This window comes from Canis lupus, chromosome 20 (assembly GCF_003254725.2).
Source record: "Canis lupus dingo isolate Sandy chromosome 20, ASM325472v2, whole genome shotgun sequence".
Classification (NCBI taxonomy): Eukaryota; Metazoa; Chordata; class Mammalia; order Carnivora; family Canidae; genus Canis; species Canis lupus.
This window is the reverse complement of record NC_064262.1, coordinates 35,546,974-35,563,034: the sequence shown is the minus strand read 5'-3', so window position 1 is coordinate 35,563,034 and position 16,061 is coordinate 35,546,974. Positions and strand designations below refer to the sequence as shown.

The 16,061-nt window shown below is 40.5% G+C and overlaps 1 protein-coding gene across 11 annotated transcripts in view; it reads left to right on the top strand.

Annotated features, from left to right (window-relative positions):
* CACNA2D3 (calcium voltage-gated channel auxiliary subunit alpha2delta 3) overlaps positions 1-16,061 on the top strand; it is a 945,794-nt gene that overhangs the window by 701,444 nt on the left and 228,289 nt on the right. For 10 of the 11 annotated variants that reach the window (XR_007404330.1, XM_049098270.1, XM_049098267.1 and 7 more), the window contains one exon: positions 9,793-9,810. The exons of the other annotated variant lie outside the window; for it this stretch is intronic. Coding sequence is in view for 9 of the 10 variants with exons in the window: in XM_049098270.1 (XP_048954227.1) it covers positions 9,793-9,810 (18 nt within the window). In the remaining variant the exon portion in view is untranslated. The remainder of the gene's footprint in view (positions 1-9,792; positions 9,811-16,061) is intronic. 11 annotated transcript variants of the gene reach the window in all.

Here is a 16,061-nt window from a genome sequence, read left to right as displayed (position 1 = left end):
TCACAGACAAGAATCACAGAGTGTGTATGGGGTTTCCTGAAGGATCTCCTAATTTGAACATCCACAGAGGATTATCTGTCCCCCACAGCTCACACCTTTACCCTCAAAAGTTACTTACTGTGTTCACTTCTGGAAGATACAAACTTGATAGATAAACTTGGCAGATAGACAAGATAGTCTTTTGCTTTTTCTTAATAGGTTATAATGTTTTCCATAGGCAGCAGGAAATGGAAGGACCTTTAAGTTATAGTGTAGAGATAGAGATCATCTGCTGTGAAATGTATAACTTACCAGGTTGCCCACTAAAGAGTATAGCACTGACACTGTGGCCCATCCTTTTTGAGTATGCAGAATACATGTGTACTTTTTTTTTTGGCCCCTTTGATATTTTCTGTCTATATAGATGTTTTTCCACTGCAGACATGGAGGGTGACTGGAGATTCATTCACTTTATAATTAACAAAGGATGTGCATTGAAGGTAGGGTCTTTCTGGTCATCTTTCTTACAGGCCCAATATTTCTAGTTAAGTTGCTACACAGATTTCTTTGTGGTTCAACAGTTTGGCAGATCCCTGCAAACTCTCCTCTTGGAAGACATCTGTTGAGTGAAGTAATGGTTTCATTGCAAACTCTTGAGTTTTCATTAATTTTCCTCTGTGGGTTTCAATGTCTCCTTTTGTGGAGAGAGTGGGAACCCATTCATCTCTTTTGGAGGGTTTCAAGTTCTTTGGCTCATCATCTCCCCTGGTAAGACCTTCCTTGGAGGACCATTCTCGCCACTGCTGACCCTTCTGGGTCTCTGTGTCTGTGACCTGCCAAATGGGCTCTCTGCTTCCAGACATCAAGGCCCGTGTCTCTCCCAGGTGGCTGCAGATCCAGGTGATGGAAAGCTGAAAGAAAGTATCAGTACCTTCCTCTGTTGCACCCCTGTTGGTACTTCTCCTCCTACATCCCTTTCCTCCCCCCACCTTCTCAGTAAAATGTCTCCTTATATGGCCCTGAGTTGGCTCCAAGTCCATAGTCTCAGAGGAATTATATGACATGCATAAATTATGAAACATTTTTGCAAATTAAGTTTTAATTAAAACCAGCAGCTTAGAGTATCCAACTGGAAGCAGTCACAATGTTGAAAAGTGACACTGGTAGGATGGGAGTTCAGGAGAAGGTCTGAGTGGGTTTGCATCCTGTTCAGATATTTCCAAAATGAATCCTGCAAAAAAGAGCTTCCTTCCCTATCAGATCCTCCTTAATCTACACTGATCCCTGGACTGCCGTGTGAACCAATGTGGTTTTCAAACAGGAAATACAAATGCATCATGGTGGTGGTTTTATCTGGACTTTGCCAAATTCCCTTTCGATTCTACCAATCCATGTTCTCACAGGAAACTGATAGAACCTTGGGCTCCCCCACATTGCCAGAACTCAAGATAATTTTTCAGCAAGATGACCACACAAAATAAAGCTGAAGAATGACAATTTTAATTGGAAACTTATTTTTCCAATACAATGCAGAGTTCGAGCCTGATGAGAAATGACTTCTTATTGTGAGAATTTTTAGAACATTATAACAAGCAAAATGTCTGGGGCTTTCCCCCAGCTGATAGTCCTTAGCTATATGTAATGTGAGAATTGTTCTGGCCTGCCCATTAATAATCCACATTTTCCAGCATCCCCCAAAATGTCTGCCATCAAGTGAATAATTTATGCATGCTTGTTTTTCATCTAGGCAGGGCTCTACTGCTGCAACAAAAATACCAGGTCTTTTTTATCCAAAATTAAGTTTGAAAAATCTGACCTTTAGTTATCAATTTTCTACTAAATAACCTGGAGGTGCTAGTCTGCAGTAAGCAGGACAGTGTTCTCTGGAGACCCACAACAGAGCTAACCCTTTGGCCATTCAGGGATTTTAAAATTGAATATCCTCTGCTTTAACTCATTTGGACTGTGGAAATATTTAATCCATGTAATCTAACCTTTGAAAATTACTGGAAGATTTTTTAAGATGACAATACATAGTGCTGAGTTAAGGGTGGTGAAGTGAACATTGAAAAGTGAACATGGAATCCTGCTCAGAGTGTAAATTAGGACAGCATTCTAGAAAGCAAATGGACTGAAATATGCAATGCCCTTCAACTAATAACTCACTTCTTGAAAAGTTGAGAGTATGTGCAACAGTTTTACTACAAAGATGTTTATTACAAACATGTGCACACTACAAGGATGTTTATTGCAGTCATTTACTTTAGTGACAAGGAGAATACAGCCTAGATCATAAGTGATTTATCATATATTCGAATAATGGAATACTGTGCAGTCATTTAACATAATATTAACTGAGAACAACAATCGATGTTAGGGGAAAAAAATGGATGTTCTTGTCATAAGTGGCCTTAAATGTCTCCTTTTGCCTCTCTTTGATATCTGATTTTCTACAAGGAATATGCATTGCTTATATGATTTTTGTTTTAAAGAAACACTTTAAAAAGCAAGTATGTTGCAAAGAAAGGTCCTTCTATCCATATTTTTCTTGCTTTTAAACATACTGTTGGAAGAAAAAGTTAAAGTTCTATCTGTACCCCAAACTAGATGTTGAGAAATCATTAATAAACTGTATGTGGTCAGATAAGATAACACTAAAACTGATAAAGCAAGAAAATTTGGAGTACAGAGATAACCATTCTGCCTGTGAGTCTTTCTAACAAAGCTTGAAAGACTTCTCGGATATGAAAAAAAAATTCCAATGAGGACTTGAATAATTGAATATGATGAAAACAAAGAGACACATGCCCATTGTAAAAGTCACATACTGCCTAAGACAACTTATCCAGGCTATCCAGACACCTGATTCCAGGTCTGTGGGCCTATTTATGGACCACGAGGTACTTGGTTATTGGTATAATCTCTCATACATTGTAAGGTTAGGGACAACTCTGAAAACTCCAGAGGTTACAAGGTCAAGGGGTAAAAACAACAACTATTATGGGCCAAGGGCTGTTGTAGGTTCTCAGCAGGTATTTATCTCACATAATCCTCGCATTAATCCCTTGCTATAGTGTTACTATTAGTCTTGCAGATGAGAAATCTGAGCTCAGAGATTATTTTTTTATTGTCCACGTCCTCACAGTAAGTGGTAGACATAGGATTTGAAACCTGGTCTACCAGACTCTAAGGCTCTCCCCTCTTCATCCCTTCCTTCCTGCTTCTTTTACTTCTCTCCTTTTCCCTCTCCCCACAACCCTCCCTCCTTCCCTCCTTCCTCCTTTAACTTTCTCCTTCCTTCCTTCCTTCCTTCCTTCCTTCCTTCCTTCAACTCCAACAAATATGTCCTGAATGATTAACAAGGGCCAGATATAGAGCAGGTGTAGACCCTAATGATAAAACAATGAATACAATAGATGTGGGTCCTGGATGACTCTTAAATTCTTATGTGGAGAAGTAATTAAAAAATAAACAAGAAGATTACAGAAGGTGATGTATGCTAAGAGAGGAATAAACTAAATGATGCTATAGAAAGACACTCGGTTGAAATAGGGACTTCAGTTAGAGTAGATGCCACCAGAGCTGAAATCTGACAGATGGGTAAGAATTGGTAAGGCCAGGCTTGTAGGCAGTGTTAGGGAATTGACTTGGGCAGGGGACAGAGCATTAGCCAATCAGATAAAATAGCCATACAAAGCCTTTGAGGCAAGTGAGCACTGGCAAAGTACCAGGTTTATATGTTTCGATTATTCTGGACACAGTATAGAGACAGGACTGGGGGGAGGAGTCAAAGTGAGGAGACGAAGAGCAACCATGGTGGCTTGGCATGTGGTGGCGGAAGTAGATGGATGTGGGACAGAAACTACACTGCCAAATCTTAGCTCATCAGAGACCTTCTATGCTTGATGTGCGGGTTTTAGAGTTTGAGCCAATTAGCAGAACTTCCTCTGATATATAAGAGGAATAGGGATCTTTATCCAAATTGCTTAATGGAGAAGAATGGAAGATTATAAATGCAAACATGCACAAGAAAAATAAATGAACACAAGGAAACTTTGCAGCAAGCAGGGATTTATCGCTCATTCATAAGGCTTGAGGCAAAGGGCCAGTTTTACAAAATGGAATAAACATATGTAGGCCAGGCTTTTTTTTGTTTTACACAGTTGGCAGGAAAATACTTTGTTTCCCATTTGGTCTTTACATATTTCATAGTGAAATGTGTTGTTTTGATCAATAGATCTTTAATTGGAGTTTTATTTTTGAAAAGGAGTCCATTCAACTCTGGAACTTCATTGAGTGAGAGTGATGGATGGACATCCCCTCCATTGCCCCATGACTCTGTGCAGAAATCTGAGATAGAAATGAAATGAATGACAAAAGTTAAAACAAAAGGGCTCCCTTCCCTTGCTGGAGGCACTATCTCACTTTGAAGAACCTTTATTTAGCTTTAGGGACTCAGAGCACTCTCTGATCTCCTACCTCCCCCCTGGCTCTTCACTGCTCTTTTGACTGGCTCCTTTAGACTCACAGACCTCTACCTGGTGAGATATTCCTGTTCTGTCCCTGGCACAGACTCTCTTCTTTCTCCATGCACTCTCTGAGTGACCTTATTGGCATACTGACATTGACCACATTGCCCACCCTACACCTCTGCCTGCAAATCTAAGAGGCACCCTAAAACTGTCAATTGCAGACAAAACTCAACTCAATTGCTTTCCTCAAATATTCTCCTCCTTTTGCCTTCCTCTTTTCAGTAAATGGCTCTTCCATTTTTGCATTTGCGTGGATCAAAACCCTTGGAGGCACTCGTGATGTCTCCTTCTTACATATTACCATTTCAGTCTCCACTGTCTCTACTCTGAAATAGATCTTAGGTCATACCACTGCCTGCCACCTCCACCACAAGCACCCTGATTCAGTTCTCCATTATTTCTTATTTGGAATATTCACTGCCCTTCCTATTGGTCACCTTTCTCAATTTCTGTCTTTGCTGCTTTCTGGCCATGTGACCTTGTAGTTCCATCATCTGCAAAACTGGGGCAGTAATAGAATTTACCTAATAAGGTTCCTGTGACTTTTGATTAAGTTGATAGAAGTGAAACAGTTAGAATGGTAGATAGCTGGCCATAGCTGTTATGTTTGCCTGTCATTACTGCTGTCTTCACCAGCCTAATGTGTGGTTTCCATCCTCAAGATAACCTCATAGCTCAGAATGACTGCTACAGAACCAGCCATCACATCTACCTTACTGGCAACAGGATGGAGTGGAGGGAGTCCTTTTAAGGACACTCTCTGGAAAAGCCACATCCATGGATATCTCATTGACCATGACTGAATCATTTAGGCACACGAAGCTCTAAGAGGGTCAGTTAGCTGACCCTGGCTAAAAGTTTGGTTTCTATTACCAAAATAGGAAAAGCAGTTAATGCAAGAGGGAGTAACCATACCATGAATGGGACGCATGTGGTATTATGAGGGCATGTGAGAGGGCACATGATGCAAGAGGTCAGACAAGGCTTCTTTGAGGCAATGACAACTGACCAGAGAAGTAGGCATTTGCTAGGCGCGCAAGGAGGGGCACAAGGGAGACTTCCAGTATGAGGAAAGGACAAGCGTAAATGTCTGTGACAGGAGAGGACATAGTAAATATTTATGCTACGTGGTTACATCATGCACCACACGCTGAGAAAAGTGGTAAGCTGGATTTTCCATCTCCATCCAAACTCTCCCAGAAGGGGTGGTGCCAGAACTTCTTGGTCCCCTTTCCAGTATGGCATATGCCCAGACAGAACAGCCTGAGAAGTCCCCAAGTCCGTCAGAAGCTTGGGTTGGTGCTCAAGCCCTTGGTCTGCATGAGGAGCAGCACCTTGAGCCTGATGGATAAAACAGAGGTGGGGCTTCAGAGAGACTTGACTTTGACCCTCAGGTCAAGCATTTCCCAGCTAAGTGACCTAGGCCAGGTACTTAGCTGTTCTAAATGTTATCTGTTTCCTCATCTGTCAACCAGGGAGTTCTAACCTGGAGGTCCACTGTGAGGAGGACCAACATTGTGCGAGTTGAACAAGTGCTCAAATACCTGGTCCATTGAGAGTGTCCCCTACAGAGTGGCTTGTGCTGTCATCTTCAGCTTCATCACCTTTCCTCTCCTTCATTCTCTTTTGAAAGACACTTTCTCACTTTTTCCACATTTGAATGTCAGGTATCTCATGGATGCATTCAGGACCCAGCTTTTCTCTAGGAATATGGGAGCCTGGAGCATACCACTACCTACCTACCTTCCTCCCTCCCTCCTCCCTCCTCCCTCCCTCCCTCCCTCCCTCCCTCCCTCCCTCCCTCCCTTCCTTCCTTCCTTCCTTCCTTCCTTCCTTCCTTCCTTCCTTCCTTCCTTCCTTCCTTCCTTCCTTCCTTCCAAGTAACTGGAGGGTGTGCACAGTTGGATACAGAATCATACACCTTGGGTGTGTTTAGCCTGGAAGGAAACTGAAGCTACCAGTGTAGACCCTTATGTAGTAAGTGAAGAAACAGATCCAGAGACTTGGAGGCTGATTGACAATGCCTAACAAGGTGGCTTTTTCAAAAGAGATGTTGCCTCACCATAGGCCACATGATGAGAAGTTCCCAGGCTGCTTTCAAGTGAATCCATGGGTTAGTGAGACAGTCGGTATATATATAGACACCCACACCAGGCATGTGGGAATCCAAGAGTTCATGTCCATAATTCTGGCAGAGAGATTTCTTTTTCTCTTGAAAGCTGTCAGCTTGGATTATCAACATGGTGTGTTTGTGGAGGTAATGTGGATTCAAGGCAGTTACCCCGATTCTCTTTCCCTAGCATCTGCCTTAAACATAACCTAGAAACAGGGTACCTTCTTTAACAAGGAGGACACAGGTTACAGGCACAGCTTAGAGAACTTCTTAAAGACTTGCATAGAGGGTAAATACCCTCATGCTTTCATGGTGCTTTTGACCAAGCAGGGGAGAGACATTAAGCAAATATCGGCATACAAATCGTAGATGTACTCAGAACTACAAAGAAAAAGTGCAGGAAGACCTTGAGAGATCATTGTGTCCAGGGATATGGTTTGCCATTCCTTAGTTTTTAGCCCACAAAGGACATTGCTATTTGGCTCTTACATTCTTTCCAACAAAACTCAGACATAACTTCAGAATCCTCCTCAACATGGCCCTCCAGACAGCCATTACTAATCAGTCAGACTTGGCTCTCAAGACGAAATCTATTGGCCATCCCAGATTTGGCCCATTTCCCAGCCCTCCCTCCACCATCCCTTTTTACAGACAAGCATCTGGCCAAAGGCTGGAAGGCACGTGCCTCAAGACTCCAGCCAGAGGCCTCAAGTATCTGGCTGGTCAGATTCCCAGCTCAGGCATGCGTATAGTTTGTGACTGTTGGGGGGATGATGTATCGTCAGGGGAGCTGACTCCCAAGTAGTAGCATCTGTGGCTGCTAATGATCTGATCTAAATTTGCTGGGTTCTATTCTGAAGCTCCTTCTCAGAGGTCCAACCTGTTGAGGGCACTGCAAGCTATAATTTCTCTTCCTTCAAGGCACCGATAGGAAAGTGGCTCTTTGTTCTCATGAGTTATTTCTTGAGGAAAATATATGTTTTGTGGAGAGTTTGAGGACAGTGTTAAACTAAGGACATCACCACAAAGTCCTAGTCTCTCATTTTCCTTTTCTTGTGCTTAAATGGATGAGTCAAAAAGAGGTGTTTCCTGCTCAACTGAGATGAAGCTTCCAGAAAGAAAGGAAGGGTAGCTCTCCTTTCAGAGGCCTGTCAAGTCCAGCAGTTTATGCAGGGCTGAACCTTGGTATTTATTTTACAGTTCATCAAACATTTGTAATTCACTGGGCCCCCCATGCATTTCATATGACAAGCTGTGATTCAACACAAATGCTTTCCTAAGGAAATGTGCATTTATCATTCCCTTAATGTTCATGTCTCTAAGGTTTCTTTTCTGTCATATGAAAAAATATTTAATATTCAAGAGACTTTACTTGAAGGGATCCCTCATTTTAGGTTCAATTTCTCACCTCTTAATACATATTTTCTGAACTCTTTAAGAAGCACTGGAGGAACTCATAAGCTTCCTTATTGAATACTGGTCACCATAACCATAAGTAGGATAAAAGAATCAGAAAAGTATGCTTGTACTATTCCTGTTTCCTTAAATTGAGAGACCTTTGGGGATAAAATTGCTTGAAAAATGAGTGTTGGAGAGGTTGGGCCTGCTTTTCATGGATATATTTCCAATTATTCTGTAGATGTCTCTGAGATCCAAGACATCTTGTTGGTTTGGGTCTATACCTTCTGTCCTTTGCTGGGCTCTATCCACAGGTACAGGGCTTTAGGGAGCCCTGGTCTTAGTGCAGATAAAGAGCGCATTCTTCCCAGGGTTAAATGAATGGGAAAGGCAAAAGGTTCAAATGAGACCCTAGGATTTCAGGTTTAGTGGTCTTGCATCTTCTGGCACTTCCAATGTTATAAGCTCTAGAGAGACAGAGAGAAAAGTCTGCTGTCTAATTTCCTAGCATTCATGGCCTTTATTGTGTGAGTTGGTTGAATGCACATTCTGAAGTCAGGCAACCCAGCTCTACAATTTATTATCTATGGGACAGTATATAATTACTTATCCTCCAGGTTCCATTTTATTTTCCATCTGTAAAATGGGTAATAAGGGTATCTAGTACTGGGTTGCTTTGATTGGTGGGACATTGCAAATAAAAAGCTCAAAACAGTGCCTGGTGACAAGCTCACACACAATAAATGTTAGTCTCTATGATGGGAAGTAAGTCTTGAAATTGATGTAACTCCTAGATTTGGTATTTAATACATAGATAATGTAATTTCTGTTTCAGAGTGGAAAAATGCTTTTCAAAACATCACATGCTCTAATGGCAGTCACAAATACAGTAGCATTAAACCACAGCCTAATAATCTCAATGTTGAAAAATAGACAAGTATGTCTCATAAATGTTCATCTTTTCCCATATACCTATAATTTCAGTTTCTTGCCTGTACCATTTGGAAAGCTATTATGTCTTATTTTATGGATTAACTCACTGTCTTTTCGTTGCTCTTAGAGTATCAGCTTTACTTCAAGTGCACAAATCCTTGTGCATGCTTCCTTAACCACCAATAAAGAGAACAGTTAATATGCTACAAAGCAAGAAAAATTGACTTTAAAAACAGAACATTTTTCTAATGGTCTTACCTTTGTATACAGAAAGGTTTCTCAACCTTGGGCACAATCAACATGTGGGCTGAATAATTCTTTTTTGTGAGGGCTATTTCGTGCACTATAAGATGTTTAGCAGCATCCCTGGTCTCTACCCACAAGAAGCCAAGAACTCTGGCTCCCTCCCCTTCCCTCCCCGGTTTTGACAATGCCAAATGTCTCTAGGCAGTCCTTCTCCACTAGGAAACCATTGGCATGCAAGAAGGAGGAATTGGGCCTTGGAAATGTGTGTTTGGGACTGCTGAACAGAAGAACCTCAAGTCTAGCACTGCAGGAAGTTGCCAAACTGCCTGCACAGGCATGGTGATTCCCAAAACATGTGCTCACAGATTATCTGTTGATCCTACAGATTCAGACAGCAGGTTGAATAATCAACACCATAGCTTAATTTGGGGAAATGACTTGGCTTTAGTTTTATTTCCCTCTTTTTCTCCCAGTTTTGGTTTTTCCATTTGCCAGTGGTGACCAAATGAAGTTTTACAATTAATCTTGACTTTTTAGGTAATGATTGCTTTTTTTCTTTTCTTTTTGTTTTGTTTTCCTGTTATTTTTCAGCTCCCTCAGGCACAAAAGGTAAACTCTTTTCCATCACATTGCAGTCATCCCCAAAACTTGCAAATTGTGCATGTCACTCCATGATTTTGTGCATTCAGTACTGCTCATGACCAGTGAAATGGTTTTCCCTCTTAAAACTTCAAAAACTTGAGGTTGGGCAGGAGCATAAAGGCCAACAAATTCATCTGTCCACTGTCTCCCTGCCCAGTTTGTCCCATCAAAGAACCTTCTTATGGACAGTAGTTTGAAGGCAGCTCTGTACCCAACCATTTTACTAAGAATTCTCAAAGAGTAAGTTTAGCACAATCCTTCAAACATAGCATTCCAGGTCTTCCCTGAGGTACTTTCCTAGGGATGCAGCTAATGTGAATAATTTGTAAGGCCCAGTGACTAACTGTATAGATTCTGGGCTCTTAAGCCAAATCTCTGAAGACTCCCCATGGGTTTCATTAATTGCAAAATCAATAGCTCCTTTGCTTGTCTCATTGCCTGTACCACCTGGAGAGCATTAGAGCAAAGTTCTTGCCAATGTCAGACCCTTTCACTGGTCCTCATTGTCTGTCTGAGATGATCTGGTTTCACCATGTAGACTGTCCTCTGTCCAGTAAGATTCCATGTGATTGCCATGCTGGCTTTGCTGTGTTGTCCCCATGGCATGTCATTGTATCTTAAGGACAGTTATGGAAGAAAACATGACACATGATGCCTGCTGACTTTTTCTGGGATATTTCACAAACACAAGCAAGATTTCCAGAAGACACAGTGATTTCTGGGGGCCAGATGTGGGTTGGTTTTGTTTCAAGAGTTGAGGTAAGGTACCTCCCCGAAATGTAAGCAGTACTTCCCAAGCTTTCCAGTTTGGAGCAAAGATGATTTGATTCCTTCCTGTTGAGAGAGATAGCACAACTGCTCTACAAAAGACAGTCTGTTCAGACCATATGGACAACCAGAGGCCTAGAAATCATTACACAATTACTCAAATATATTTGAGATATTTAAACAAGGCGAGACATGCTAGTGTGTGACTTGGCTTGTGGTAATGTTTGATTACACTTGAGTGCCATCACAAAAAGACTGAACACTTCATTAAAAGTTAAAGTATTTGAGTAGAACAACAGCTTCCAGAGTAAATATATGATCAAAATTTCACATTATCTGGAAGGATTGGCATCTTTAACAGGTCATGCTTTCTTAATTGCCCGCATTTGAAATTTCTTTGTAAAGAGACTTAACAAATTTAGTGCCTAAAACTAGACCGGCCTCAACTTCCTGGCATTTCTTCATCAAATTTCCACTGATCCATATACAGAAGCATTCTGTTGTAGAAGATTCCTCATGAATTTTAGGTGCCATCAGCTGTGGAATTTTAAACCAAGATTCAAAACAAACCCACACAGAATATGGTAAGACCAAAGGTCGCTGGGACACATGGTTCTTCAATAGCACTTCACTCCCTGCCATCTTTCCTTCTGTCATTCACATCACATGCCCTGCAAATAGAAAGTTTGTAATTGAGGAGGATGCCCCAGTGCCTTTCCAAAAGATGCTGGACTGACTGCCCAAGGACTCACTGTGCAGCCCCATATCACAAGGAATAGCTCTTCCCTCCTATTTCTCACCATAGCTATAAATCGTCTTCTTATTGAAATAGAGAAAGGTATTTACCTTAAAAATTATTAAGAGCCCTGCATAAAATGGTTTCAGAACTTCTTGGAGTCATTTCTGGCCAATTCAGTTCTTTGGAGAAGGAGTTTAAATATAAACTTTGGGATCTGGGTTAGAAGGTGAAGGCAGCTGAAGAGTCATACTGCAGGTGGAAGACACCCTCCCTCAGGGCAGCTAGTCTCAGCTGCTGATGTATGAGTACCTATGCCCTCATGCTCTCCCCTCTCCATCCCAAGCATTACTTCAATGACTCTTGCAGAAGACTCTGCTAGAAAGATAAGGTTTTTAAGAGTATCAGCTCCCCTCAAACACATTGTCTTGCTGCTTGACCAGCAAAGGACTATGGGGGAGGGGGGTTTTGCATCCTAGCCTCCATCCATTTATGACCATTAATTAACTTCTCTAAGCTTTAGGGTTCCTTTTGTTTAACAAGAACAATAGACTAGTTTTCCAGTTTTGTTATGAGAGTTCTTTCTCTTACTTATGCCTAGCACAGAACCTGATATAAACTAGACACTCACAAAACTTTAAGAGATTCTACTACCATTTGTTTGTCTTGGCTTCTGATCCTCTAGAGCAGCAGGTCAAGAGGGCAAATTAGAATATCCCATGTGATGTGATGGTCTGGGGCCTCCAAAGTGATTTGTGGTTCTTACTCAAGCCTAGTAAATTATCAGGAGATGACAAAAGAACTAGGAAGATATGTGATGCTCCTCTATTTCATTAAATACTCTGCATTACCTGACTTCACCTTTTACACGGAGTCAGAAGGAAATGCAGAGTGGGCTTGAAACCCTAACAAAACAAAGGTTTCCAGGAACAATTGTTTTGAGAGATTTCTTCCCAAAGCCTTTGACGTTACCCAGAAATTTCACCCAACCATGGACATGATTATAATGAGCCCCTTCCAAACCCAAGAGTTTCTTGTTCAGGGGGTAAAAAGGAGGCACCTCCAGCTGTTAACATCTTTGGCCTGCTTTTCACATGAGGTCATGGGTGCATACATTGGACCATATGGTGTCTGCATTTGTGCTGTGTTTTTGTTGGAATCCCTCTTTGTATCATCTGCAACTGTTTTCTCCATAAATATTTTAAATACTTATGTCTCTGTAAACATGCTTACTTTAATCTCTTAGCTGATCTATCACTAAAAATGTCCCATTTGGGTGTCCCTCATATGTATGGTAGTCATTAATGATTGTTGGCTAGAGGTTATGGTTTTCATAATTCTGATATTTTGAGGGTCTTTCAAAACTTATCTTCTAGCTTATGACTATTTTCTAGAAGAATGGTTGGCAAAAAGAGTTTCATTTTGTTTCTCCTGTGATTCTTAAGCACCTGTGAGATCATTTATAGAATCTATAAATTTCAACTCTTGATATTACATTGAGATAAGTACCAACTGGTGATATGCCCAATCTGTATTAAATATTTTCACCGAAGGCAGGGAAGTGTCCTAAAGTTTTGGTTAAAAACTATGTAGCAATACAGATCTAATGCCCTCTAGCCATCACAAATCTGTTCTTTACAGTGGAAATTGAACCACTTTCTCCAGTGGATTGATTGTCCTTGAATTGAACAATGAAGAAAGATCCATATGCAAGGAAGGTTGCCCTTTTTTCCCCTTATATAGTACTTCTTAGCTTCTACAAAAATATTGAGGAGATCCCATTTTATAATAATAACACAACAGAATTACCCAGAAACATTTACAATTGTCGTTCATTGGAAGAATAGTTCATTTTTTTCAAACTGCTTATTCACTCAGGTGGATTTTGTCTATAAGAAAGAAATATCAGTTGTTCACTGCATGATTAATCACTGTAGAGTGGGGGCCTGGAATACTTAAAGGCAAAAATACTCTTGGGGGAATTCCAAATTTGGCTGTGTATGTGGGTTAACTCTTCACCCATCGGTACCCCCTTGCCTTTATTTTGCACTGCCTTGACACAACTTTGTCACTCTTTGTCAGAGAGTGTTTTGTGAAAGTTTCAAAAGTGCTCTTTCTTGCCCGGCACTAGATTAGTTAATATCAGTCTGAAAATTCTGAGCAGCATAAGCATTTTTCCCAAAACCAGAGTTCAAGAAAACCACATCTTTAATCCTGTTTGGGACAGCAATTGATGCATTCAGGACTGCACAGTATGGCAAAACGATCCCTGTTTAATAGCCTGACTACATGTTTTGTTTCCTGTTAGGAATAGCTAACTTGCCTTCTTGAACAAACACAGCAGGGCTCAAGATCTGTTGTTCTACGCCTGCTGTGATATTCTGTGCTGCTTAACTTGTATGAGGACTCAGGAGTGCATAAATTAGCTTCTTAAATGGAGGTCGATTTGGGGGTTTTCTTTCAGGATGGAACTGGTTTATTAATATCCCCCCCTGAGTGTCCATGGGATCCTGAATCCATTTGCATTTTCTTTGTGTCCTTGTTTATATTATATTTAGGAGGGATAAATGGAAGCATTCATTTCCCTAAAGTTTTTCTTCCCCTTTTACTTTTTTTCCCCTCTTCTTTCTTTCATTTGTCTCATGCTTTAGGTCCAAACTTGTGCAAGTAGAATCTGGCCTGTTCTTATCTCTGGGTAATCAGATTTCAGCGATCATGGGCATCATTTATCATTCTTCGCCTCATTTAACTTCTGTACTTTGAAATGTTGAATTAATCGTCATTGAAGATAGAAAATTGAAAGTTTGCAAAGCTGCTGTTTTCATAGAACTGTAGGTCTAGTGATTTTAGTGTTCCATTACAGTTATATACTGGTGAAATCCATGCAAATGAAGTACAAAACTAGAGGTGGTAACTATTTACATTTGGTTCTGGTTTATGACTCATTTGCTTTTACCTTTACTGGCTTTGTGTGTGAATTATTATATCTTGTTTTGATAACCCTGTTTTTACCCCCCCTTATCATTTACTGTTTTATGAGAAAAAGTACAGGCATCTTTTATATGCATTCCCAAGTTGGGGCTGTTAAGATTGACTACACTGAGTCTGTAAGATGGTAGCAGCCACTTGAACTCAGGCTGCCACTCGAATTAATAGATCTGTTTTGTGAATAAGGCCAGGGAAGCAGAAACCAGAGCAAGTCTAGCCACTTCAGCTTTCCCATGGCCCGCTGTGTGGGTGTATCCATGGCAGTCCAGGACAGCTGACGAAGAAGGTATATTTGGCCCGTTTCATATCCATGTGAGTCTTGGCCAACCCCTCTCCCATGGCCCTATCCATCTCTGTGTTTGAGACCATAAATATAGAAATGCAAACCCCTCAGATTGAAAGTGCATGGCTTCCCAATGGCAGGATGGCTGATAGAACAGCACGCAAGAACTCCAGTGTAAGCCTCATGTGGATTGATGGGGGACCATGGAGTTCCATTCAGAAGCAGGATAGTGTTTGCATTTCTTGTTTGAAAAAGCTAAGTGGTTAAGTTTTTAAAACCTCATAATATGTGGTTACTTATATATCTGGAAAAAATGTTTAAGTTTCATCCCATTTTCATATATACTGAAGCTTTCACAGGATTTTATAATACGGATAAAAGCAAAGTAAGAACCAGAATTCAATTATGAAAATATGGTTGTTGTTTTTTATTTATTTATTTATTTATTTTAGTTCATAGCTTTTACACTGTTAGGCATGAAAATTGGTTAAAAAAATGAAAAATCTCCAAGAATACATTGCTAGTACATATGAAGAATTTTCACACTTGCATGTTTTAACCCAATAATCTTCTTTTGTGGAAAGATTATAACCTAAATTGGTCAGCGACCTGCAATTTTATCTATAATGAGGAAAAGAAGAACCAAAATACTCACAATAGTAAAGTGGTGGCGAAAGTCATCAAAGTTCCGAAGGATAGGAAGCCATTATAAAATTGTGGTCAAAATGAAATTTAATAATATAATAAAATAAATTAGTTTTAAAATCAGAATGTAACATTTTATGTACATTCTGTTCTCTGTGTACATGTGTGTGTAAACATACAGATTTACAAAACAATACTGGAAAGAAATGCACAGGCATGTCTAATAGTGAGTATTCCCCTCTGAGTAAAGAACAAATATTTTGCTTTATTCTTGATACATTTCTGTACTTCTCAAACCCTGTGTGGTGAGCATGTATTTTTATAATTAACTAGTTATATTTCTAATAATAGTGAAGTAAATCCACTACTAATAAATACATTAAATGGGCAAACAAGGCTTAGCCCAATAATTGTTTGCTGAGCCTAACTCACTCCGGAAACAAATGTAATACTGGGAAATCCAAGCTCGGTTTTATTCTATTTTATTTTTTTAAGATTTTATTTATTTATTAGAGACAGAGAGAGAGAGAGAGAGAGAGAGAGAGAGAGGCAGAGATACAGGCAGAGGGAGAAGCAGGCTCCATGCACGGAGACCGACGTGGGACTTGATCCCAGATCTCCAGGATCATGCCCTGGGCTGAAGGCGGCACTAAACCGCTAAGCCACCAGGGCTGCCCCCAAGCTTAGTTTTAAAAACACACACACAATTACATTGATTCTTGGTGCAGACAGCTCTGATCAGACAGTGGCAGTTTATCAATGATGTGTTGTCCCATGGGAGAAATCTAAAAAGTACCT